Below are 27,311 nucleotides of genomic sequence, written 5' to 3'. Positions count from 1 at the left end.
CATAGAGACGCTTTCTGTCCGGTTTTTGGGGTAAAAAACCGGAACGGAAACTGATGTAAAATTGATGCATTTTTTTTTAAACGGATCAGTTTGCGGTCTGGTGGTACTTCCCCTGATCCCAGACTGCAGCGTCCGTCCTGCAACCGTGCCTAGTGTGGACCTAGCCTAACAGATAACACTGCTTATTGATGTTTATTGCCGAAGGTTTGGCAGAAATCATTCTCGTTATTAACATATTAATAGCAACGTAATTTAATGGACTTTTTTTTAGCTATAAAGTCTACTTTCAAAACAGTCCATGACTTTGAAGTGCAATTTAACGGACGGATGTGAACTTACATTCTCAGTAGTTCACAACAATCTTTACATTTCATTTTATTTGCATACAGCATGTCCTATCATGCTGCATTTCACATGCCTTTGTGCCAATATTGTCAACCTAAAACTGACAACCTACATGCGTATGTGACAGTTTGGCACAGGGCTTTTTTGGCACAGGGTGAGCCGAATGAAAGCTCAGCCTACTGCCGCACAATTTTTTTTTTTTTGAGGGGTGTTGGGTTGGGGTGTTAAATAATATTCCCCCTCCGAGTCATCGCAACTCAGAAGGAGAATTAATTCACAACTCAGAGGGAGAAGTAACTCAGGGTCTGTCAATCAGCAGATGCCTGAAGTACCCTGTGTGTGGGGTGCGGACTATAGAATTAGTGCTATGGCCATGCAAAGCATGCGGCAGGCACCGAAAAGCCCTGCTTCGACCTACAACTATCAACACATTTTTATGTCATTTCCATGGATGAAAAGCAAAATTGTCAGTGTCACCAGGGAAGCTCAGGTGACGAACTCATGAACTCAATGGAAAAATCATCCAGCATTACAGAATGGCTCAACAGTGCGCTGCAGCTCTTCACAGGCCGATCTCCTGTGTGTTTCTGATAGACTATCTGGTTGTGATGCTAGCTGTGATATCTGGCTGCATTGTCCACAGTAACACTAACCACAGGTAAGTACCAAATACAAAAAAGAGGCAACCAGCAACTGGCTGCAATGTATTAATACAAGTACTTTTGCAGCCAGTTGTGTGCCGCAGTCCAACTGTGGAGTAGCAAATATCCAGGAAACGACATCCTGGGTCACTGTTTTGGTGGAATACCTTTGTATTGATCCACGTATTCACCACAGGACTGGTTAGATAGAAATACAAGTCATTTGCCAGAGATCTCATAATTGTTAACTCTTTTACTGGAGCTCAGCTTAACATTAACTTGTAGATCAAAAATGGGTCGCCACAAACACTACATTTCCATACCACTGAGAGCAGGAAAACGACAAGCCATAACATACCAATCTAAGAAAGAATCCCACTGCACCAGTGGTGAAATAAAAGTCCAATATTTATTGCAGCATTTATGGACAGCACACTAAAATAGCTATTTAACTGTGCTGTCCATTAACGTTGCAGTAAAGATTGGACTTTTACTTCACCACTGGTGCAGCGGGATTCCTTCTTTGGACTAACATTAACTTATATAACTGAACAGAACTATCTGCCATTCTAAAGCAAACAGAGATAGAATTCCAAGTATGAACGATAACAATTAACTTTTGTCTCCAGACAGAATAAGGAAGTCTCTTCAGGTCTTTTAGGAATGTAGAATAATGTGGAATGTGTAGCTGGAATAATCATTTTGCTTGACTGCAGGATACAACAGAGAAATGGTTCTTTAGCATTAATAAACTGTGATTAGTAGCAATGGTCACTGGCCAGGAGGCCCATAGTTTCATGAATTCTAAAATGACTCGTCAGCCTGACAGTCTCTAAACAAGGAAAATGTACTACAACAGCTCCACCCATAATGCTGCATGTGGTGATAATAAAAGCATGTTTATGCTTACCTCCCCCAGCTCTTCATGCACTTCTTCTACGTACATAGTCTCTTTGATCATATCCATAGGTTCAGGGTCGATAAAAGAGTCGTCTTGCCTCTCTGATGTGTCGCTGTCACTCTCCTCACTTTTGCCAATGCCATCATTGTCAGACTCCTCGTGATCATGGTCATTGTCTTTATCAGACTTGTCAGAATATGTGTCTTGGTCTTTAAAGTGATGCCTTTCAATTTCACTGTCATTTAACCTAGAAACACAATGCACATCATTAAAACCCCATAAAAAGAAATCACTTCAGAAAAAAAAAAAAAAAAAAAAAGAGTAAGGGAGGAAATGGGGAACATCAGGATTGGCTTCAATCAGAGGCAGTAAGGATGGAAAATGCCTGGAATAGTTTTATTTACTATATAAAATTAATCGAAATCAAAATGTGGACAATACAATACATATGTTATGTAAGTAGAACAAGTATTTATCTATTTATATATGTGGCTGTTTTCCTGAGATAGTATGGCTGTTCTTGCTGTTTTAAGCTAGCCATGTCTACTTAGACTTTTCACAGGCATCTAGAAGTGCATTTACCATATAAGCTAATATAAACCAATTCAAGCATAATTTTAACCCCTGATTTTTATCTGAGAAAATGGGTAAAAATGGCTCAATAATAAACTGAAGGGACCTTTACTATCCAATCCTCATTCCCTTTGGCATGCTCCAGCCAGAGGGATTTCGGATTTCGCATGTCACAATCAACGTAAATGGTAACTGGCTGTATCTCCTGATCAGCTACTCAATTTTGAAAACAATTTTTTAAATTTTCGGTGGAACAACAGTATGGCTTTAGATACAACTAAAAACCCATTTCCCAATTCCTTATTGTTCATACTGTTTTACTACCTGGTTTTATGCCAAAGTAATGTGATCTGTTTAACTACTTGCCGACCGCCCCACGCCAATGGGCGTGGCGGCGGCAGCCCCAGGACCGCCTAACGCCAATTGGCGTCAAGTCCTGGGGCTCTAATTTGCATGAGATCGCGCGCACGCTGCGCGCGCATCATGCTTGGAGGGCGGAGCTCCGCCCCCTCTTCAGTCTCCGAGCGGGGATACTGTTAGACGGCGTGATCGCCGTCTATTTACTTGTACAGCGCTGCGATCACGGCTGTCCCCTCCTGGCTGTCGGCGGTGATCGGCTGTCATAGGCTGAAGCCTAAGACAGCTGATCACAGGGATTGGCCAGCGGGGAAAGGGAGGGAGGGGGGAATATAAAGAGATCAATAAAACAGCAAAAAATTTTTTAAAAAGTAAACATTTACCCAACAATAAATAAACAAACATCTGGGGGGCGATCAGACCCCACCAACAAAGAGCCCTGTTGGTGGGGGGGGGGGAAAAGGGGGGGGGGGTGAATCACTTGTGTGCTGTGTTGTGCGGCCCTGCAGCTTGGCCTTAAAAGCTGCAGTGGCCATTTTCACAATAATGTGCCTGGTCTTTAGGGGGGTTAATCACTGCAGTCCTCAAATGGTTAAAAATCCCAAAACTTACACAGGTCAGAGTCCCGCTAGTAATGGAAGCAGTCATGTTGCATATGCATGCCATCCTGTTAAATCAGAGAGCACTGTGCTACTTACAATCAGTGCACCTTCCTCACAAAGCTCTCTTTTAATTTAACTTCCCCGGCAGTTTGATTATTTCCAGACTTAGGGTCTAAACGCGGTGCAAATTTAGCATGCTTTTAAAAGCTAAAATCGGATCACACCGCAGAGGGAGCTGTTGCAGCCCAGCATTTACTCACCACCCTCGGATCCAGCGCTGCAATTCTCCCTCCGTCTTCCTGGTATTGCTGTAACCCTGTAGTGATATTCCTGTCTGTCATGAAGACAGACAACCATCTCATCAGGAGGGTGGAGAGCTTGCGAAGACAGGAAGGACAATGGCTTCCAGCATCTGGATCCCGGGGGAGGTGAGCTAAAACGGCCACTGCAAGCTGCATAGAGCTCAGTCAGGCTCAGGGTTACCGCTCTTGGCTTCTTTTTTTCCACTTGAGCCTGACTCTGGGTTACCGTGAGGGAGGTTAAGAAAACATTCTCATCTTTCTACTCTTAAAATGAAACAACAACCTCAGGCAAAATAATGGGCTTTGTGACTTCAAAGGCTGCAGGGGGCTAGTAAAAGTCTGAAAATAACCAGATTTACTTTTCATAAAGAAGAAGCATCGAGAGCCCAATATAGTTCAGTATGTATTGGAAACCGTGGATAAATATACTCACAAACATGGGTTACCTCTTAGGCAACCACTGTAGATGCAGGTGAGGAGATTATACCTGTCCTCACTCAGGATTAAGATGTCACTCTCTGCAGATCAGAAAAGTAGGGGTAGGTCACCCCTCCACCAGGGGTGGACACAGTATTATCATAAGAGAACAGAGGCGCCAGCAGGATAAAAAGGTAATAAAAGCTTTAAAATTTGCTGGGAGGCAGTGGTGGAGTTACCGCCGGAAAGCAATCTCAAAATACTGTCTGAATTAAACAAATACATTTATTATTGGTACCCCAAAAGATGCAACGCGTTTCGCAGGCACAGCCTGCTTCATCAGGCAATAAGATAGGGGACAAACACTAGCTCGTCAGTAGCACGAATAGACCCTCTGACACTATTCGTGCTACTGACGAGCTACTGTTTGTCCCCTATCTTATTGTCTGATGAAGCAGGCTGTGCCTGCGAAACGATCTTTTGGGGTACCAATAATAAATGTATTTGTTTAATTCAGACAGTATTTTAAGATTGCTTTCCGGAGGCAACTCCACCACTGCCTGCCAGCACATTTTAAACTTTTATTACCTTTTATCCTGCTGGCGCCTCTGTTCTCTTACAATAAGATTTACTTTTCAGGCTTTTTTGTTATTTTACTGTAATTCTGCTTTAATGCTCAAAAAAACCCAAAATCAAACAAAGCAAATTCTCACAGCAAACCTGTTGATTAGTGTAAGCAAAATACCACCTTCCAAATCTCCTTCTTGGGGCTTCAGGTCTGACCCCCCTTATAGAGACTCATGGTTTCACTATAATACAGGGAACCCAGGTAATGCAGTATGCCATACAGTGGTCTTTCTATCTTGCATGACACATGGTCACATTTGACTGATGCACTTACCAACTGAATTCCGAGAGGAAAGGCAACAAGCTGTAATGCAGTGGGAAGCTTCTACTTTTACATACTTATTTACCGTACAAACAGAATTTGCCTTGACTTATTTAGGCTTTAAACAAGCTGCAGTAGCTTTCAGACATGTTGAAAATGAGAGCAGAGGGTGATCCTAATTTGACACGAGTAAAAACCTGCAATTTTCTTATCACCATACAAAAGCAAAAACATTTATAGCAATGCTTGAAACTTGTTAAAAGATAAAAAATATCTAGTATATATGGAAATGTACAAGTTGCTGGACCAGGACAGAAAAACAATAACTATCAAATACACATTTAATTTGGAAGCTTTAAGACTTCGCTAAAAAATCCCATTATTAGATAATATGTTTAACTGTGGCCTCTGTGGGGACAAGTTTAGATACCACTGTTACACTATTTTTATACAATCCTTTAAACAACATATTAGCAAAAGACAAATGCAGCTGCCAAGAGCTATTCTGGGAATCAGAAATGATAAATGGGACAGGTTCCGTTATAATAAAAACTTTTTTTTTTACTCTGGCTTGGCTTAAGGAACTCGATCCGCTGCATTAATTATGAGAGCTGGAACAGCATCAGTAATACAACAGATTATGAATTATTGAAGGAGATTTGGTGCAGTGCATATTGATTCCTTTTTTAGAGAAATGATAGGGACATACTTACTGGAAATTTTCATTGCTGTGCATGTTGTTTGCCCGCAGAAGACCATAGAAGTTGACATGGCTGTTTTCATTTGAAGAATTCAGGTCGAGCTCTTTGCCTTCCCTGATCATGGTACGTTTCAACAGGCTGGAGCATTTAAGAGCCAGCTCTAGAGCATCCATCCAGCACCTCCCTAGTACACAAGATAAAAACTAATGAGATTATGATATTATCCCTTTCATGCACTGCATGACAATTACAAAACTATATTGTCTTCATGGCTGTAAACCTAACCCAGTGCCAAGGTGTGCAGCCCATACAGAACCTCTCATTTGGAACCGCGGAAACTGTTTTGGGCTCATAGAGCAGGGAACAGATGTGGGTTTGAGGAGATATGATTACTGATACTTAACAGAAATTTGTAAAGAAATCTATATCACTGCTCTTGTTCCTGCAACGTGTCTACCAGAAACCGACAAGGACAACATCCCCAGGCTCAGCATTGTGGAAAAAAGATGAGGTTGAGTAAAAAGATGTTATTAAGATGCTTTCAAAAAGTTCTGAGGGAAGCAAATTAATTGCACTGATAAAAGAGAATAAAGTCTCTGTCAATTTCCATGAATGCACTAGCAGAATGATCCATTTTCTTCTCAGTGTCATGTAGTCTTTTACAATCAAGACAACTCCAAATACAGGAGTACGAAATGCAAGGGTTTGCACATGATTCATCACAAATTAAACATGTTCAAACACCAATAACACTCATTTTACAGTGACCATAAAAATAAAATCCTGTCAAATTTACAAGGCGCTAAAAAGTCAGGACACACATTCAAGTGTTCCTTTTTGACACAAATGTAGCTACCAATGGTACCTGACCAAGCCTTACCACAGTACAATAATCCTGCAGTTTGGGGCTGTTCCTCAGTGGCCCGTAAATATAACTTAAATATAGATCACTTTAAAAAGGTTGAGAGATTTCCACACCACTGGTTTCTCAATATTTCCTATCCTTTGGAGCTGTACCCTCTTTGGCCGCTCTAAGTGAAAGCTGGAATGTTTGAGAGTTTTCAGGGAGCATTCCTGCAGCAGGAGACTGTAGCAATGAATTTAAACAGCAATGGACATGAATAGAAGCTGCTACAATTCAAAAGGTCTCATGACTGACCCCCTCCTGTGATAAATCCTGCTTATGTTTTTTTTTTTTTTTTTTCGAATTGTTAACTTAAACTATAACTTTTATTGAGAATTGGGCAAGAGTAAAATACACACACACTCAGGCTGTATGTATGTCGGTTTGATGTGGCTCTGTAAAATGTATAAGCCATAGGCTCACTATACACCAGCAGTTCTGGATGTGTGCCTAGATATAGGGCATAAAGAAAATATTTGCATATTAGGAAGTAATGCATCATGGGAAACCACAGTTGCAAATCATCACAAATACCATCTGTTTTAAGAAGGTACATTTATATTCAGCATTGTTTTTTTTAGCAGGACGGCTTTTCGGCCTCTTTTATGCTGGGAACACACAATGAGTTTTTATGGCAGATTTACTGTCTCATCGATGTTCTGATCAATTCTCTGATCATTTTCTGATCAATTTCTATTCACTTCTATGAGAAAAACAATCAATATCAGATTGGACCTATTGGAAATTATCTATCGAGCCATCTATATGCACAAAAAAATGTATGATGTATTCCCAGCATTATCCTCTTATACTTTCCTAAGGGATCTGGGTTGCCATGAAATTATCAAAATAGAAAAAGAAGTCTCAAGGAAACAAAGTACAGAAAAAGGTGAACCATCAGTCCATAACATACGCAGAAAAAAAAATTCTTGGGTAAGTTTATCTTTTGACAATATATTTTATTTTAATAGGTGAAATGCTCAGATTTGTACAGTACATATTAACAAAGAATTTCTGCAGCCAAGACTAGAGGTTTGTATTTTTCATCCAGAAAATGCTACATATCGCTCACATTTTCACTGTGTTTATGAAGCACCTGTATAAAGATATATAATTATATTTGCAACATCCATTAAATAAGACACATGGGAAAGAAATAAGCAATGGTTTACTCTGCTTTTAGCCAAGCTACAGAGTGATGCAAGACTAAGAAATACACCCTATACAAGGTCTAGTTTCACAGTGCTGAAGTATGAATTGTAAACACATTCCATCTGACACAATTTAGCTTACTAATAACTAGATAAACTATACTTTCAAAAACACAAAACCAAAAAGGTTATCCCTTGAAGACTACACTGAGAGACAAGGTGGCATAGGTAGCAAGTGCACATAACATGCTGCAACTCACATCATTTTGCATACTGGGAATTACATTAAATGGCAAAATATGACATCAAAAAGATATGATGTGTGGTATGGAGAAGGCAGACATAAGGAGGAGTGGCATAACACCAAGGCCCCCTCCCCGAACACAGACAAATAACACCTTACACTGCCAGGTCAAGGATCATTAGTTGGACAGATCTACAGACGTAGGATCTTTTGCTGATCTGACTACACACCATTTACACAGGCATAACTGATGCCTGAATGCAGTAACCAAAAGACTGAATTCTGAACTGTCCTTTCAGAGGTCTAGTAAAATCCTATTTGAAAATCTAGTAAACCGAAATGTTCAAAAAGATACGTATAACAGGACTTAAGTTGGGACATTTTCTATGCTGCCACAATTGCATTTTAGCTGCCTCACCCACGTTTGATGAGTGCCAGAGAAAGGCTATGCAAAACCCCGGAATGTCATTCCACAATAACATTCCAAATTCCAAGGCACTGTGAATAGCGGTGCAGCTGCTGATACAAGAACTGAGGGAGCCCGCCTTATTTATTCTGCTGGAACTTGCTCATTTGAATATGCTAATTCCACTTTTGAAATCATCTATGTTCTGCTTGGTGATAAGTTTTTAAGATAAAATTAACCAATGCATTTTTCCATACAGTTTTCAAGAAAAAAGAATCTTAAAAATGATTCAAGCTGGGGCAGAAAACACATTTTGTGAAACTTGCTTTATAAAATGTAAATGCACTGTCACTTTAGGCATCTTATAGTATGCCTACCACACATTGGGCTCTATTCACAAAACTTCTCATAAATGACTTATTTTTCAACTATTTTAAAAAAATTTCAGCACATTTACAAGCAAAATAATCACTCAAAGTAATTATTATTATTTAGTATTTATATAGCGCCGACATCTTCCGCAGCGCTGTACAGAGTAGATATCGTCTTGCCACTAACTGTCCCTCAAAGGAGCTCACAATCTAATCCCTACTATAGTCCTATGTCTATGTATGTATTGTGTAGTGCATGTATATTTTAGTCTAGGGCTAATTTCAGGGGGAAGCCAATTAACTTATCTGTATGTTTTTGGGATGCGGGAGGAGACCGGAGTGCCCGGAGGAAACCCACACAGACACAGGGAGAACATATAAACTCCTTGCAGATGTCGACCTGGCTGGGATTCAAACCGGGAACCCAGTGATGCAAGGCGAGAGCACTAACCACTACGCCACCGTGCTGCCCTGTTCCTGAATTTCAATGTTACTTTTCTTACCTTAATTATATTATATTTTTGCTCTTTGGGAGCTTAAATAAAGTAACATAGATAAGGTGAAAATAGAGAAAAACAGGTGAAAAAGCTTTGTGAATCATGCCCATTGAAGTAATCATCTTATATAATAATACCTTAGGGCCGTTTCCACTAATGCGGCGCGATTTCGATGGGAAAATCGCGGCAACGAATCCACATGCGGTTGCGGTTTCGTTGCAGTTTCTATGCGGATTTTTAATGCGGAATCGCTCGTGGTTTTCACAACGCAATTTTAACCATGTCAATGCCGGCATGCATTGACATGGGTTTTTAAACGAAACTGCATGCCGAAACGCCGGGAAAACAGCAAGACTAAAACGCTTGCGGTTTTCCTATTTAGTTACATAACCGATTCTGATGGGTCTGCCGTGCAGATTTTTTCTGCACGACAAACCGCACAGAATCACGCAGAAGTGGAAACAGGCCCATCCACTTCTATTGCTTGTGCGAATCTGCATGCATAAAACGCATGCAGATTCGCTGTAGTGGAAACAGTGTCTCTGTGTCCGGTTCCTGTGTCCGTGCTTCCAGACTTGACAGTTTGCTGTCTGTGAACCTCATTGCATTGTGGGAAACAACAGCTTTTTCCAACTGCCAAGCAAGCAGCATCTCCCTGTGTTCACATACTTTGGACAGCGATGGCGGATGGGCAATCGGGACGCGCCCATGCATGCATGGGGTGGAGGAAGGGGGGCACTAGCGTCCGTGGCCTAGCGCCCGTTTTTTTACTAGTGAGATTTTAAAATACACAGTCCTCTAACCTGCAGAGAAATTCATGTTAGTTATTATCAGAGCCAAAGATATCGGCTGATAGTAATATGATGACGATCGCTTTTCTTGTAAAAGCTAACTTTAGCCTAACCATCACCCGTGGTTATAGCAGACCTCTCTGACTAAAGCTATGTACCCTCAAGATGCCCATTAATGGTACAATCTCCCAAACGACTGACCATACGAGCAAAACAAATTGAGTACAGTTAATGGTGGCAATCAATGGCACACTATTGTTCTACTCATCATTCCATCAATCCAAATTTCAGATGGATTCTTTTAGTCTGATTGGATTGTTTATATTCACCTCCATTGGTGGGACCGAACAATTGTTTTGATTGTAACAATTGGATAATCGATCATTCATGAAACTGTATTGTTTATGTTTGCCCTGAGTGACCTGTTACCTCTGATAGTGTACAGATGTACAGAATGTGTCCCCATTGTGCAGCGCTGTGTAATATGTTGGTGCTTTATAATTGCAATAAATCCTCTATAATAAAACCCCTGTGTCCCTGCATAGTGCTGTCTAGCTGGGTCCGTGCTTTTTGCTACTGCGCATGTGCGCAGCACCGACCAGGACAGCAGTTAGGACTGGAGGATGAGGCCGGTGAGCCGCGTGGGTGGAGTTAGAAAAAAAAAGACCTAGAGCCTGTTTTTTAAATGGGCTTGGATCTACTGGTAATAATAATAAAATGAGATGTTCATCTCTCTTCCGAGTAACCCATTCTGTCTTATTAGAAGGGGAGGTGGAAAACATGCATGACATGTCCTGTAGGCCAATGATTCTAGACAATCTAGTGTGTGTATGAGGCCTCATGGGAGAGCTCTGCTGCTCAAATCACTCTCCTTGTATCAGATTGCAGTAGTCAAATAGTCTGCGACTACTGAGTACTTTGATGACATCCAATTGTTACAGAAGATATACTGTAGTTGGAATTATTCATCATATGATCATTTTCTATTTCGCCTGATAGATACAGTAGAATCTCATTATAGTAAACTCTGATATGGTAAACCCCTGGCTATAATAGCCCCAGTCCCCAGGTCCTGACTAAGCAACTGCATAAATAAACAATGTATAACAAATCTGGATACAGTAAACTACTGATATAGTAGACTACTTGGCCAGGTACTAAAAAGGGATACTAAAAAGACTGTACTAAAAAGGGATTTCACTTTAATGCAGTGGAGCCACTGCATTAAAGTGATTAAAGTGGAGTCCCTTTTTAGCAAACTTCAAGGTATCTGGCCAAGTAGTCTACTATATCAGTAGTTTACTGTACAGCAATCCCAATTATCTTCTATCTTCTGTAAGAACCGTATGTCAAAGTACTCAGTAGTCGCAGACTATTTGACTACTACAATCTGGTACAAGGAAAAGGAGTTGAGCAGCAGAGCATACTATACAGCTAGTCTGGCCCTTAAAGGCGGCAGTTGCAGCTTCTGATTGCAGCTAGCTGACTGTCAAGTACTCCGTTCCTCATCCTCCATCTTGTGCAATCTCAGTTTCTATCAGTTTTTCTACTTTCTCCTGTTGCCATTTAAAATAAGTATGTGCTATGAATGTGCATTAATAACACAAAATTCCACCTTGACTGGTAAGAGGGGTAGTAAAGTACAAATGTGACAGATTAATGGATAGTCTGCCATTGATCCATCCAGCTACAACATTGTTCCCTTGTTGGCTTTGATGCCGATCATCTAAAAATCTAACACTTTCTGTATTAAGCCCATACAACGCAGTGTCAAAATCACACATCTCTAATGAGCATGTGCCAATAAAGCCAAACTTTATTTGCAGCACCTGATGTTCATACATGTTCTGGGTCTGTGGCTCAAGGTATTGGAGATATGCAATCAGGACAGACAGAAACTGACAGTTTCAAAAGAAAAAAAAGCTGCCTTCGCCTCCCTCTCACTGCAGTGTCCCTTTACTCACAGGTTTATTGAGATTAGCATTCTCCAGCTACTGAAATGTGCATCCTCTGCAATTGTAAGGACAATTTCTACAAAACAGTTTGAATTCATTCACATTTTTGTACTGCAACTTTGCTATAATGGAGTTTAATTCTACATTAATTCAACCATGAATGGGTAGCAGCGAAACCTGTGTACGTAATAACTTCACATCATAGACAAAAAGGGAAAAGAAAAGTGCACGTTTCTAAACTTAGAATCGGTTCAGACTACAGCGGATGCAAAAGGGACACGGTAAGTGCATTCGCTAAACGGATGCGTTCCGTCTGTTTTGCATCCACTTGCAGAAACGTCACTGTCCGCTTGGATCACGTGTCCTGCGACAATCACGTCTGCCGTTCCCATCAACGCTCACTTGTCTGGCTGTGGCTTTGTCTGTCAGCCTGGAGGCCAGTAGGAGCATGGGGCTCTCCATAGGTTGCATTAGGCCAATTCTCCTGAGCAACAGGGAGAATTTTCATCAGTCCACCATGAGCCAATGAGAATTCTCCCTGTTGCTGAGGATTCCCATTGGTCTTTTGCATTCTTATGGAGATCCCCATGCTTCGGCCGGGCACCGGGCTGTGTATGAGAAGCCGAGCGGGGGCGACCGGCAGCAGGACATGTGAGTATTACGTCATGGCAGCGATCAAGATGGGCAAAGCGGATGCAGCAACTAGCCTAGCCTAACAGAGTGTCCGTTCTCATAGGCTTTCATTGCATACATTTTCTAACCAGTCACATGTGCCAAGTTCTGCATTTTGCTTAGCGCAATGCAATAAGCGGATTTTTTTTTTTTAAACAAGTGGAGGCGGATCTTATTTTTAACATTCATATCAGCTACCTGCGTTTAAGCGGAGCTTAACCACTTCACCACTGAGGGGTTTTACCCCTTGAGCACCAGAGCAATTTTCACCTTTCAGCGCTCCTTCCATTCATTCGTCTATAACTTTATCATTACTTATCACAATGAAATGAACTATATCTTGTTTTTTCCGCCACCAATTAGGCTTTCTTTAGGTGGGACATTATGCCAATAATTATTTTATTCTAAATATGTTTTAATGGGAAAATAGGAAACAATGTGGGAAAAAAATTCATTATTTTTCAGTTTTCGGCCATTATAGTTTTTAAATAATGCATGCTACTGTAATTAAAACCCATGAAATTTGCCCATTTGTCCCCGGTTATAAAACCATTTCTATCACAATGTTTGGCGCCAATATTTTATTTGGAAATAATGGTGCATTTTTTTCAGTTTTGCATCCATCCTTAATTACAAGCCCATAGTTTATAAAGTAACAGTGTTATACCCTCTTGACATAAATATTTAAAAAGTTAAGTATCTAAGGTAACTATTTATGTATTTTTTTTAATTGTAATTTTTTTTTTTAATTACAAAAAAAAATTATAATTGGGGAGTGTGGGCGGTAATGAGTTAATTTTTTGTGTAAAACTATGTATTTGAATATGGAAAATGCTTTATTTGGCCACAAGATGGCCACAGTAACTTTTTGTTTATGCGACCTGCAAGCGTCGGAGGACGCTTGCAGGAAGTGCTATGAGGCTGGGAACATTTTTTTTTCTTCACAATGATCGCTGCTTCCCATAGAAGCAGCGGATCATTGGGGGGCTTAGATCAACGAACGGGAACGGATCTTGCCGTTCATTGATCCACAGGCAAGCAGGCGGCAGCGTGCACGAGAGCAGGAGCGCGAGCAGCGGCGGGAGGTGCCGATATCTCCGTCCCTGGGGGTGAAAGGATGGAAAAAGGGATGGAGATATCCGTACGGCTGGGGGTAAAGTGGTTAAAAAACATCCCGAAGAGATACATTTTTAAAGCAAGTGTGAATTGGCCCTTACTTTCTCATACCATAAAAGGAACCTTAACTGAGAGGGATATGGTTTTCATTTTTAAACAATACCAGTTGCTTGTCAGTCCTGCTGATCTCTTTGGCTGCAGTAGTGGCAGCATCACACACCTGAAACAAGCGTGCAGCTAATCCAGTCTGACTTCAGTCAGAGCACCTGATCTGCATGCTTATTCAGGGGCTGTGGCTAAAAGTATTAGATACAAAATATCAGCTAGGAGTCAGGCAACTGGTACTATTTAAAGAGTCTCTGTAACTAAAAAATATCATCCTTATTTTTTACTATCCTACAAATTCCTAAACCTATTCAAATGTGCTCTGGCTTACTGCAGCACTTTGTACTATCACTGTCTCTGTAATGAATCAACTTATCTTTCCCCTGTCGGATTTGTTGCCCTGTGTCTGGAAGGCTGCTAACTCTTCAGTGTTGTTGATCTGTTATGCATACCACCCCTCCAGGCCCCCTCTATGCACACTCCCGTGTGTGTTATTTAGATTAGGCAGCCTCTCTGATCTCTTGTCAGTGAGAGAAGAGAGCTGCCTTTTACAAGCTGGATAAATCGTCCTCTGAGCTGGCTGGGCTGTCACATACTGAGGAATTACAGACACAGGCAGAGCTGTCTGCAGGAAGAAACAATCAGCCTGTCACTCTTCAGTGGATGATAGCTGCAGGGGGAAGAAGGTAAACATACAAATTACCTCTTGAGATTCAAAAGGAAGGCTGTATACAGCCTGCTTGTGTATGGAAGTATTTTCTATGTGTGGACATACTGTACATCAACCTACTTCCGGTTTTGTGGCAATTTTGTTTGTTTATAAACAAACTTTTAAAAACTGTTTTTGACTACTTTTAATGCGGCGGGGGAGTGGCAAATTGGGAGAGGGAAATAGGAGATGTCCCCTAACGCACTGGTATGTTTACTTTTGTGCGATTTTAACAATACAGATTCTCTTTAAAAGGAAAAATCCATATCCTTCTCAGTTTAGGTTCCCTTTAAAGATCACAGATAACAGATACAATTTGCAAAATCTTAACACAAGGAAATATGCCATTACATTATATCAAAATAATGAAAGAAAGGAGGTTCAGATAATACATTCTGCATTGGCAGCTCCACAGTGGTAATGTGAGCAAGAGGCACAGGCTTAGAGCACGTATAACAGTCTATGAGTAAACATGCAATGACCGTGTCCGTTTCATTTTAAGCTCTGCGGAGTGCAGCCACAGCAGGAGGAAGAGGCAAGCAGGTGCAACCATCAGAGTCTATTGACCACTATGAAGCAAAAAATCAGACTTTTTTTATGCTGTTTTCATAGTGCAGTGAAAAGTAAAGGATAAGTTCTTTTCAAGTTTCCTTTTCTGAGGGATATTTTTTTTTAAAAAAAAACCGTAGTCTCCCTTGTAAAACCTCTAATATCTAGGATTCCATTAACAGCAAAAGCAACATGCGGCTGACACCTCTCATCTCCAATAAATGTAGCCCTAGCAGACAGGTCAGGGGCGCAATATCATTGCCTGCGTACCCAAAACCTTACAGGGAACCTGAAGAGAGAGGTATATGACGGCTGCCATATTTATTTCCTTTTAAGCAATACCAGTTGCCTGGCTATCCTACTGATGCTCTACCTCTAATACTTTTGGCCATAGACTCTGAACAAGCATGAAGCAGATCAGATGTTTCTGACATTATTGTCAAATCTAACAAGATTAGCTGTATGCTTGTTTCTGGTGTGATTCAGACACCACTGCAGCGAAATAGATCAGCAGGGCTGCCAGGCAACTGGTATTGTTTAAAAGGAAATAAATATGGCAGCCTCTATATCATTCACCTCAGGTTCCATTAAATTTCAACAAGATGTATTTACCGTCTGACTCTGATGCCGCTCGAATAATCAAGTAACTGCTCGGAAGAGGCTGAGTAATAGACCCAACTCCTTCACCTTTAGGTCCCTAAAAAGACAAACAAAATAAACGTTATATTCTATATGTCAGCAAGAATCACATAAAAGGGTTTATATCTGGAACCAATCATTTATATAAGGAGCAATGAGGAAACAAAATCCTCTCCACTATGCTGATGGTCAGTATATTTTATATTATCATAGTATATGAAGAATGTATGGCTTCATAAGAGCTTTACTCACACGTATTCAGCTCTAATGACATGACAAGTGGTCACATATAAATTATTTTATAAACCATTCCGAATGTGCCAGGTTGTTACTGGAAACTTTTCTATAGAAGAGTGTCTCTTCCCAAAACCACATTAGGGTTTCAAAATGAAAGTGTATGTGGCCACTCTACTTGTGACTAAGCTAATAGTGGAGTGGAATGTCTTCTTCTGACTTTTCACCATGCTAACATATGAAAATATTTCACAATTTACTATATGCATAAACAATGGGCTGCAAAGCAGCAAGAGCCTTACCTTAACGGCCCAGATTGATTGTTCGAGTGGGTGAAAAAGCTTAAAGCAGAACCCATCTTTCTTGGACGGCCTCTCTATGATCTCACAGGCGTTCAGGAGCACCGTGCCAACCCACTGCCCATTCTTAGGGGTTTTGTATATTAACAGCACTCCTGGTTTTAATACACACCACAGTTTTGTCCAGCTTTTCAATGTACCTCGAATCTGTAAGTATGCAAAATACTTGTAAACACAAGTTACCAAGGCCACGGCCTATTGAATAATGACTAAGGCTTTGTTCACATTATAAATCGCAAGCGCTGGGCGATATATACTGTGATTTTTGAAAAGCTTTTCCCTGCAATTTCCGCTTAGAAAAGCGCTTTTATAAGTACTTGTGTTCAGCGATGATTTTTTTCACTTCTTGACATCAGTCAGGAAGTGAACTCTTTAACCTGGAAATTAATAAATACAATGTATTTATTCATAAAAGCGCTCAGGAAATCACTATACAAAGCTCTTTTTCAAGCACTTCGCAATTTCCCTATACCTTCCATTGAGCCAAAGTGCTCAGAAAATGGTACATGTAGCGCGTTTGCGATTTCAATAAACTCGAAAAGCTTGAATGTGAACACTGTCATAGTAAATCATTGCACAAGCGTTTTTAGGGCGATTTGCAAAATCAGCAGCTCTTAAAAAAAAAAAAATCAGCAAACATGACAGCAGGACCGCGATGGATGGGAATGTGGCACCGCATGTTACCTGTGCACTGGGTCGCATACAGAAAAGCATACAATGTAAAGTATGCTTCACTGTAAATGTTACCCAGGGATGAGCAACGGATGAAATCTGAATGCCTCCGATTCGGATGTCATCCACCTAATTAATGCACCTGAGCGTGTGTGCGGGGGGAGTTTGTTTAATGTTATCCAGCAGATGTCTTCTTTCATCCATCCCACGGTGACTCCCACGCTGCATTTCAAGCCGCGGTGACGTGACAACAAACATTTCCTCCTTCGGGGTTGATGGAGGAGGCGTTTGTAGTCACGTGACAATGCTTGGAACGCAGTGTGGGTAGCAGCGTGGGACAGGTTAAAGAAGACACCTGCTGGGTACGTTTAACCAACCCCCCCCCCCCCCCCCCCCCCTCGTCCCCCAGGACACATATTCAGGTGCATTACTTAGGAGGATGAAATCCGATTCAAAGGCATTCGGATTTCGTCTGTTAGCATTCCGGAGAATCATCACTGATGTTAACGCACTGCATGCAATTGTACTGCAACACACCTATGCACTGTGAACAAAGCATTGGTGGTTCATTGCAGGGTGGCGAGCAGTGTTACAGAGCATCTATTATGCTGCACCTCTGTAAACGCAGCCTTAGTAAGGCCTCTTGCACACTGCAAGCAATTCAGATTCAGATTCCGCTTTTTAATCAGTTTTTACCTCCGATTCAGATTCAGATTTGCAGTGTGCAAGGAGCAAACTGCAAATCTGAATCTGAATCGGAAGTAAAAACAGATTAAAAAGCGGAATCTGAATCTGAATTGCTTGCAGTGTGCAAGAGGCCTAATGCTGATGAGGAGTCCAATTCTCCATGACCTAAGATTTATCAAATAATGCTGCATTCAGTCCATAAGGTGGTCATACACTGTAATTTTTTTTCCTATTAGACATCTTATTAGGCAAAATGTTTAACTGATCGTAAATTAAAATAATAGGATCAGTGTTGCACCGGTTAAAGGGGAACTGAAGAGAGAGGTATATGGAGGCTGCAATGTTTATTTCCTTTTAAGCAATACCAGTTGCCTGGCAGCCCTGCTGACCCTCTGCCTCTAATACTATTAGCCAGAGCCCCTGAACAAGCATGCAGCAGATCAGGCATTTCAGACTTTAAAGTCAGATCTGACAAGACTAGCTGCATGCTTGTTTCTGGTGTTATTCAGATACTACTGCAGAGAAATGGACCAGCAGGGCTGCTAGGCAACTGGTATTGATTAAAAGGAAATAAATATGGCAGCCTCCATATACCTCTTACTTCAGTTCCCCTTTAATACTAAATTCAGACAGAAGCTAATTTGAAAATGTGAGTAGTCCCCTCTCCCATAAAGATTATATTGTAATAATCAAAAAAGCACCAACAAATTGAAATAAAGTGTGCAATAACAACATAAATGAACATATAAACAAGCCACCAGAGTTTATTAACAGGTTCATTGCATATATTTATTTTGGCACTAGTCACAAATAGGGATGATCACAGATATGCAAATTGTTCTGTGTTGATGCACATTTGTGCAAATCTTTATGCAAATGTATGCAGCTTGAAAATGGACAAATCAATTTAAACCTGGGTTTAAAATGATTGGTCAGTTTTCAAACTGCATACATTTGCATGATAATTTGCCTAATTTAGGAAAAATTTGCATCTCATTGATCATCTCTAGTCAAAAGGATGGAGAAGCACTTATGTAAGAAGACTTCAGAGTGCCAAGCAGCAAACCAATCCACTGAGCTGGCACCACCAGATGAGTAAAACAATGCTCTTTTATTTCAACGTCATTAGAATGACATCAAGTCCGTATTCATAGCAATAGCAAGTCAGTATTATAGCCATGGCTTTAATACTGACTTGCTATTGCAATGAATACTAACTTGATGTCATTTTAATGACGTTGAAATAAAAGAGCATTGTTTTACTCATCTGGTGGTGTCAGCTCAGTGGATTTATATATTTATTTTTAAATGTTTGCTTTTTACAATTTGCTATTTTTGCAGAGCCTCACAGTTGTGAGTGGTGGTGGTATGGTTGTGATCTGATTGAATGTGCGAGTTACTGTAGGTACATACCTACATAGATTACTGTCTATTTATTCTTGTTGTTGCACACGTCATTTGTATTTATATATGATAATCAGCCTTTTTTCCAAGTTAAATAAGCACAGTTTGTCCAACCTTTCTAGGTAAGATAGATTTCCCATCCCAGTTATTAATTTACTGCCTGTCTTTGTACCAGTTCTAGAAGGTCAATGTATTTTCTATTGTGGTGCCCAAAAGTGTAACCATACCCCACACGTGATTTATACAGAGGGAGTAGTATACTAGCATCTCGTAATTTTATTTCCCGTTTTACGCATCCCAGAATGTTAATTGCTTTAGCTATCCCTGCTTGGTATGGTTATACAATAATTTAACTTGTTATCAACCAGTATTCCTAAATCCTTCTCCAAGTCTGTTTTGCCAGCTGTATGCCATTTATTTTATATATTGCTCTACCACTGAAACATCCAAGGTGCATGACTTTCCATTTATCATCAAATTTCACCTGCCATGCGGACATCAAACCAACAAATGTGGATTCCGACCCCATATAGCCATGTTAAGATCCTGTTGACAACTGGACTGAGGAGGTACTTGAAATTTTTCACAGTCAATTCTTTGTACTGATTTCTAAAACTGACTGGATAGTCACAGGGGAACAGGAATCCCAAAATGAGCACACAGGGCACTTGTGCCAATAAAAGATAAACACATTTAAAATCACTAAATTAACAAAAGACTGCATAAGCTTTTTTTTTAAGATTTGTGACAATTTAATAACAAGTGTGGAATTATACCAGGGTTTCCATATGCTGTATTTATTCCCAATAAGTATAGCATCAAACTACTGTTATGGGGAGTAGTCATTTTTTCTTTATGCTTATTTAGAATTATTCTTGCCTATTACACCTACTCATCAATAAAGCTTAATTGATAAAGCTAGCAATGTCTAGTTTGGTGAAAACCTAGGATCAGGACTGTCATTTGCATAAAAAGACTATGTGGCAGGATTACCTGCCATAGTAAGCTGCACGAGTCTACAAGAAGTCTATGTTCTTTGGTCACGTGGTTTCAACCACTGCACTGCCTTGTCACTATGGCATCCAAGAGCACCTGCATCTCTCACCTTCAGCCAATCTGCCATAACAATAACTGATGGATCTGTGATTGTACTGAGCAATTCCTTGGTGGCCCTCTTCTTCTCCTCCCTATAATTTTTCTTTTGCACCTGAAAGCACAGAATAAATAAACACATTACATGAAAGTAGATCACAGGAGGTTTTCAAGTGGAAAAACTCAAATCCCTTTCCAGGCTGCTCACTCTGACCTTGTGCAAACTTAGATATTACAAGTCAAGGTTGAAGATACTGGAGGCTACAGCTCTGAACAGCTGATGATGCCATATCATTTGGTACACTCTGCTAAAGTGCACTTCTATGGAACAACAAACATGGAATAATAAGTAGCACCTTGATAAGTACTTCCCATTAAGCCATGGATTTTGCAAGGATTAGTATTAAAAATATCTAACCAATGAAACAGCTATTCTGTCCACTACTTCACATCTATATACTGTTTATGTTCACTTTGCTACCTGATTGCTTTGTTTTATTTTGTGTTTAGCTAGGCTAAGTCCATCTATGTCAAGAATTAAAAGTCAGTAAGACTAATTTTACATCCATATACAGTGTTTTGGACTAATTATATAGCCCTTTAGTTACTCATGTGCCTTACATGTATTATTATTATTATTGATTTATAAAGCGCCAACATATTCCGTGGCGCTGTACAAAGTAATATTCATTGGATTTTTTTTGTTTTTCAAGCTGCAGAGACCTATCCTAAATCCTATTAAAGGGAACCTAAACTGAGAAGGAAATGGATTTTTCCTTTTGAAATAATACCAGTTGTCTGACTCTCCTGCGGAGCCTGTGTCTCTAATACTTTTAGCCACAGCCCCTCAGCAAGCATGCAGATCAGGTGCTCTGACTGAAGTCAGACTGGATTAGCTGCATATGCTTGTTTCAGGTGTGGGATTCATCCACTATTGCAGCCAAAGAGATCAGCAGGACTGACAAGCAACTGGTATTGTTTAAAAGTAAACATCCATATCCCTCTCAGTTTAGGTTCCCTTTAAGTAGTCCTGCCAAACTGCATTTAGCACTACACAGTATTATGTGCAGCTAACCAGTTGTAATATTTAGCCACACTTTGAGGATTGGGGTCAATAATATTAAAGTAGTGGCCGGCAACAGAGCTACTAGTGATGGCCAGAATGAATGTTACTAGCTACTGTATGTATTTGCTCAAGTCGCATCAAAGATATGACTATTCTACTGGAAATTATGCCCATTTTAAAGGGACCCTGAAGTGAGAGGGATATGGGGGGGGGGGGGGGGGGGGGTGCGACAATTTAATTTTACATAATAATACCAGTTGCCCTGCTGATCCTCTCTGATTTTTATACTCTTAGCCACAGACCCTGAACAAGCATGAATATCAGGTGTTTTTGACAAAAATCTGACAAGATTAGCTTCCACCAGGCCTCAATGAGTCTGTTAGTTTTGCACATTTTCTATCGCTAGAATTATGGATTGATATTTAGTCTGTTGTGGATTTACAACCCCCCCCCCCCCCCTTTATCTCCCTGTCGTATATACCACCTGAGCACTCTCCACTTTTGACTGGAGTGGGCGGGTGCTCTCCGGTTGACAGATATGAGCAAATGCACTTTTTTATGCGGCGTGCACCATTGGGATGGTGCCAGGTGCGCATGCATACCAGTGATACTTTGTGTATTGCGTCTCACTGGTTTATTCTTTGCTCTGTATGCCTTCATATTAATACGTTAGGATTTTTGCATAATTGGACAGTTGTCCTTATTTCTATACTTGCACTGTTTTGTTTTTGTTTGGTTTGGTGTGAATGGGGCCACTGCACTGTCGCTGAGTGAGGTGATGTCGGCTGGGATGATGCAGAGGCGAGTGGATGTTTGGTTACTTCCGCTCTCTTGGACCGCATACAACACTCCCGGTTTCACACCTCCACCCAGACACTGGATTGGCCTGCGAGGGATACTTGTACGCGTGTGTAACTGAGGACACGCCTTCAGAGGTTGCCGGAAGTTTGGCGAAACATGTAAAGGCTGTGTGCTCTCATGAGATGCCTCCCGGACTTCATTGGTTCACACAATCTGCCACATACACTGCCTGGCTGTGCATCCATCTTGCCGGATCATAAGGCTGCCACAGTTGCCGCACCCACATGCGGTTAGCACATTGGTTCACACTTCCAGCTAGTTCATTGCTGCCCGACCACCAGCCAGTTTCCGGATTACCCAGCTGTGGCTAGCCCCTGACAGGGCATCACGCACATCTGTTACCCACGATGGCTTTTCTTTGATTGCTGAGCTAAAAGGTGTGTTTGGCTCACACCAGCATATGGAATACAGGCCACATGCCGGCGACTTCTATCACTGTGATCACCTGGACCTTAGCCATCATAGAGCTTCTGCCTAAAGCACTGGACCGAGCGGACTAACCATGGACTGGTGAGATACCATACATGTGTTACCACAATTAGTCAAAATGACCGTTTTCATAATCGCTTGCTGGGACTAACTCTCCTGGCTCACTTACATATTGTCTGACACATTGGAGTTATAGCTATAGTGTGAACCTACACCCCTTGCCCATATATTATCAAGACTTACTGTCCAGTTGTGTGGTTGTGCAGTGGTTGTTTGTGTGGTGGGATGGCCATCTCATTCTGTTTTTAATTTTAATGTGCTACGCTATATTTAATCAAATATATTTTTGATAATTTTTGATATTAGATTCTTCCTTAGTGCTTATTGGGATCACCTGTAGTTTCATTACCTCTCCTATTTTGTGCTATAAGCTTCATGCTGGTTTCAGGTGGGTGATTCAGACACTACTGCAACCAAACTCATCAGCAAGTCTGCCAGGCAACTGGTATTGTTTAAATGGAAAAATATGACAGCCTCCATATCCCTCTCGCTTCTGATTCCACTTAAATTTGATCACATTGCTAATTAACTTAGCCACATCAAAGGGACATCCAAGGGCTACAGAGTAAAAAAGGAAATGGGGTAAATGTGGTTCAAATGTAGGTAGCTGCAGCACGCTAGTAACAGTTATGAGATTTGATAAGGACCCCCCCCATTAAGCACAGCCATGATTTGGCACAATGTAAGCCAAGCATCACAACTGATACATTTTTCAAAAAGAAAAAGCACAAGGGGGCATTTTCATACCATACTGAATATACAGTATGCACAATAATAGTTTAAAATAACTGCATTAAAGTTATTCATGCAATGGTCTTAAAGAAACCGCAACTATATACAGTGTCAGTGACACCAATAGCAAAGTATGGCTGTGCAGTGGCAAAAATGCCCTACTTAATGCGCACACAGTGTGCAGAGCTGTGGGCTTTAATGCAATGTTAGACAAGTACAAAGCAGTGGTCCTTGGTGCGGTATGTGCATATATGAGACGTTCCCCATCACCTCCTGCTGTGACTTATGCATTCTGATTGGTGGATTGCTGAAAATCATATACCGGTACTACTTAAGGAGGTGTGTTAAGAAGGATAATTATTGTTAAAAAACAAAAACATCTGCTTTTCATATATTATAGTTTGTGTGAGGCCTTAGTCAGCAGTCACTCCAGAATAAAGAATAAATAGCTACAGCCAGAACATGAAACTCATACATATTTGCAACCCTTGTATGATGCATCCAAAACATACACAAAACTAATGTGCCAACTGTTAAACAGCGTAACATTAAATATCCAACGGAGATATGTGATGGCACTAAACTAGCGCCATTTAATATTGCCGATGTCAATTTACCTTAAGTGACTCTTTTTTTGTAAGTTTGCTTGAAGCAGCAGCAATGTCCTTCTCAGATCCATTGTATAACTTTGACTCTGACTGTAAGGATAGAAGAATGGAGACAGTAGAATGATAACACATTCACAAATGAAAGCTTAAAGTGAAATGCAACCTTTTGTGAAACTATAACGGTGTACAGCCTTCCTCTTAGTGATTCCATACATGATCATAATAAGATTACCTCTAGCTACCTGCAAGCATCGTATGGTGCTCTTTGTACCACATGTCTGAGCACAAGTCCACACACAGATCTCTTCCTGCTGTTTTATGAGAAGAGCATAACTCACTACACCTCTCCCCAGAGGTTGGATCTATGTATATGGATGGTGTATAGATCTGGCACCTGCAGGCATGGCATGGCATGTATGTCATGTATAGACTCTGTCCACAGAAGAGATGTATGGGCAGATACATGCCCAGCCTCGGGGTAACCTTACATTACTCTAAGGTGACTGGAAAGGTAATAGTTACTTGGGAGAAAATAATGGAGGAGGGGTGATGTACTGTGATACTTCCATGGACGGTGGAACAACATTAAACATCATTTGCTTACAAAACTTAAGGAAAAAAAAGCAAAACCCAACTACTATCGCTACCAACAATCTCCCTTGTAATCTTATTCCGGAATAGTCATGTCCTGCCCTCAACTGATAACCCAGATTCAATAATACTGTCTCACCAAGAAGCTGGCGATGCATATGTGCTTCCATCTTGTTCCCCTATAACAAGCACAGCCATATTGTCCCCATCACAAGTGACAATGCTCCCAATCCCTCACACCAATGCATAAAGTGGCAGATAACAGTGGCATAGATGTAGCTACCAGCTTCCCCAATGCTTGTAAATGTGAATACAAAGTTTAAAATTATCTTTCTATCTCACTCTGCAGCCAGCATTTTTTTTTTTACCCCTAAACTTACAGTATTCTCAAACTGTGGTCCTCTGTAGCCTTAGCAACATTAGCCTCTGCACTGTTATGAGAGCAGTCCAGAAATGATCACCTTGCTACAGGAGAAATTAGCTGCACACAACAAGTAGCTTTGTTACTTACTTTACACATCTGACCAGTACACTGACTGGCAGCAATCTCTGACACCATCTACCCCATTCTGTTATAAGCACCAAGGAGCGCTTGCATGTATTCTGCACATAAACATAATCAAGCTGAAACATGTTTGCCATTAAGCTGTGCAATAAACAGTGCCAAGTGGATATCAGAGTTTTCCTAAACAAGAGTAGAAGTTTCCTTTGGTGCACACAGGTGCTGAAATGCATTACGCCTTACAGATGATTAAGTGGTCAACAGAGAATTCATTCTGTAGCTAGGTCTAAGGCAACAAAATCCCGCATTCGCTCTACTGCTCAACAAATAAAAATGGTCAGAGTGTATAAACTGTAGAGAGAAATCGTGCAAGTAGTGATGCTTGCCTGTAAATGGAGGAGAATGCACAAATAAAGTAAGGCTAAAATTACCCATAAACTATGGTATTTGCTTTCTTATAATAGATTACAGATAAACATTACATCTAACAACAAAATGTATTGAAATCATGTAATTTTTGATCAATATTCCCACCCAAATTTCATATATAAATAAAACATGATGATTTATTGTGCTCTCAACGCTAACGGGAATGTGAAAGGAAGGTGAGGGAGTGGGCTCTATATAGCTTTGTATGGCAAATTCCCTTATTATGCGGATACCTATAGCCTTACAACGGTGCAGTGACGTTATGCTATAGGAGGTCTTACTGCAGCAAGTAGTACAAAGCACTTGCAGCTAAAGAGGCAAGATCAATACTAGGCAGCAGGGCTGGGGACAAGGTTCTCCAGTACCAGAGAAAAAGATTCCAAAGTGTGCCTGCCCCACCCCCAATTGTGCCTGCACCTGTATAGGTAGCAAATGTGCCACAGTATTAAGTAGGTCCCCACCCCACACAGATAGCCAAATGTGCCCCACTATTAGGGAGCCCCCTCCCCAATTTACATAGCCAGATGTTCCCCCGGTATTCCCCCCAGTGTTGGTAGCAAATGCACACCCAGTGCTAAGTAGGTTGACACCCACCCGCCACACACACAGTATAGGCATCCAGATGTGTTCCCTGTATTAAGTAGGTGCCCCCCCCTCCCCCCACACACCAGTATAAGTAGGCAGATATGCCGCCAGTATTAGGCAGACTCCCCCTAGTATAGGTACCCAGTTGTGCCCCCAGTATTAGGTAGGTACTTAGACACACCCGCCCCCATAAATGTAGCCAGATGTGCCCAGTATTAGGTTGCGCCCCCCCCCCCAGCACAGTGAGCCAGGTTTGCCCCCAGTATAAGGGAGCCCTCCTCCCTAGGTCAGATAATCAGATGTACCCCTAGTATTAAGTAGCCTCCCCAACAGGCAGAGTCCCAAGCGAAGCACTGTAGAAATGCTGCAGAAGTTGCTCACCTCTCAGCCATATCAGAGCATTTCCATTCTATGACTCACTCTAATGGCAACTCTCATTATGTGCACCACTTGAGGGAGTCAGAGGGAAGACATGGCTGAAGAGATCCTGGTGCAGAGAGGCGAGTAACTTCTGTAGCACTTCTACATGACTCTACATGGTGGAGAGAGCACAGGCACGTCTTCAGGGGTCTGTGTCCACAGGCTGGTGCCTTCCATGCCCATGACTCAGCCATCGTAGGCAAGATTACTGTTAAAATCTTGCCCACTAACGATTCAAAGTGGATGAAAGGGTAAACAATCAATATCCAGAAGATGTCAACTGTCAACCTGATCTAACACAAACTCATTAGTGTATGGTCATCTTTAAACTGACTAAATTTTAACTTAGCATGAAGCTAATCTGAGTTAAAAAAGAATAAAATAAAATAAAACGTACGTTAACTGCATGTGAAAATATACATATAAAGGATGGTAATGATGGGCCTGTGATCTTATTTGAGGTCTACAGATTTTCTAACTCGTTTTTAGTTTCTCGTGGGGAAAAGAATCACATGAAAATCTTTGACCTGGCTTTTGCCTTCATCAGTGTACGAGTTCAGGATTCCTATGAGCTTTCTGGGCAACCTATGACCGAGTGTAGGTGAGAATGACTGTCAATTCAGATGAAAACCTGTTTTGCTTCCAACTATGATTTTACCATGCTGATGTGCAAATGAAACAAGAAATACAGCTGATTGTTACAGGTAATAAGCACAAATGCTTCCCTTATGAGGCCCTGGACT

General features: G+C 41.0%; 1 protein-coding gene across 6 annotated transcripts in view; it reads right to left on the bottom strand.

The window, feature by feature from the left end:
* OSBPL8 (oxysterol binding protein like 8) overlaps positions 1 to 27,311 on the bottom strand; it is a 289,354-nt gene that overhangs the window by 35,982 nt on the left and 226,061 nt on the right. For all 6 annotated transcript variants that reach the window (XM_068276646.1, XM_068276647.1, XM_068276649.1 and 3 more), the window contains 6 exons: positions 24,051 to 24,131; positions 20,299 to 20,400; positions 16,374 to 16,577; positions 15,811 to 15,895; positions 5,741 to 5,912; positions 1,897 to 2,134 (listed from right to left, as the gene is read on the bottom strand). In XM_068276646.1, coding sequence (XP_068132747.1) covers positions 1,897 to 2,134; positions 5,741 to 5,912; positions 15,811 to 15,895; positions 16,374 to 16,577; positions 20,299 to 20,400; positions 24,051 to 24,131 — 882 coding nt within the window. The remainder of the gene's footprint in view (positions 1 to 1,896; positions 2,135 to 5,740; positions 5,913 to 15,810; positions 15,896 to 16,373; positions 16,578 to 20,298; positions 20,401 to 24,050; positions 24,132 to 27,311) is intronic.

Source organism: Hyperolius riggenbachi, chromosome 3, assembly GCF_040937935.1.
Source record: "Hyperolius riggenbachi isolate aHypRig1 chromosome 3, aHypRig1.pri, whole genome shotgun sequence".
NCBI lineage: Eukaryota > Metazoa > Chordata > Amphibia > Anura > Hyperoliidae > Hyperolius > Hyperolius riggenbachi.
Note: the sequence above shows the minus strand (reverse complement) of the source record. Positions and strands in the feature narration are given on the sequence as shown.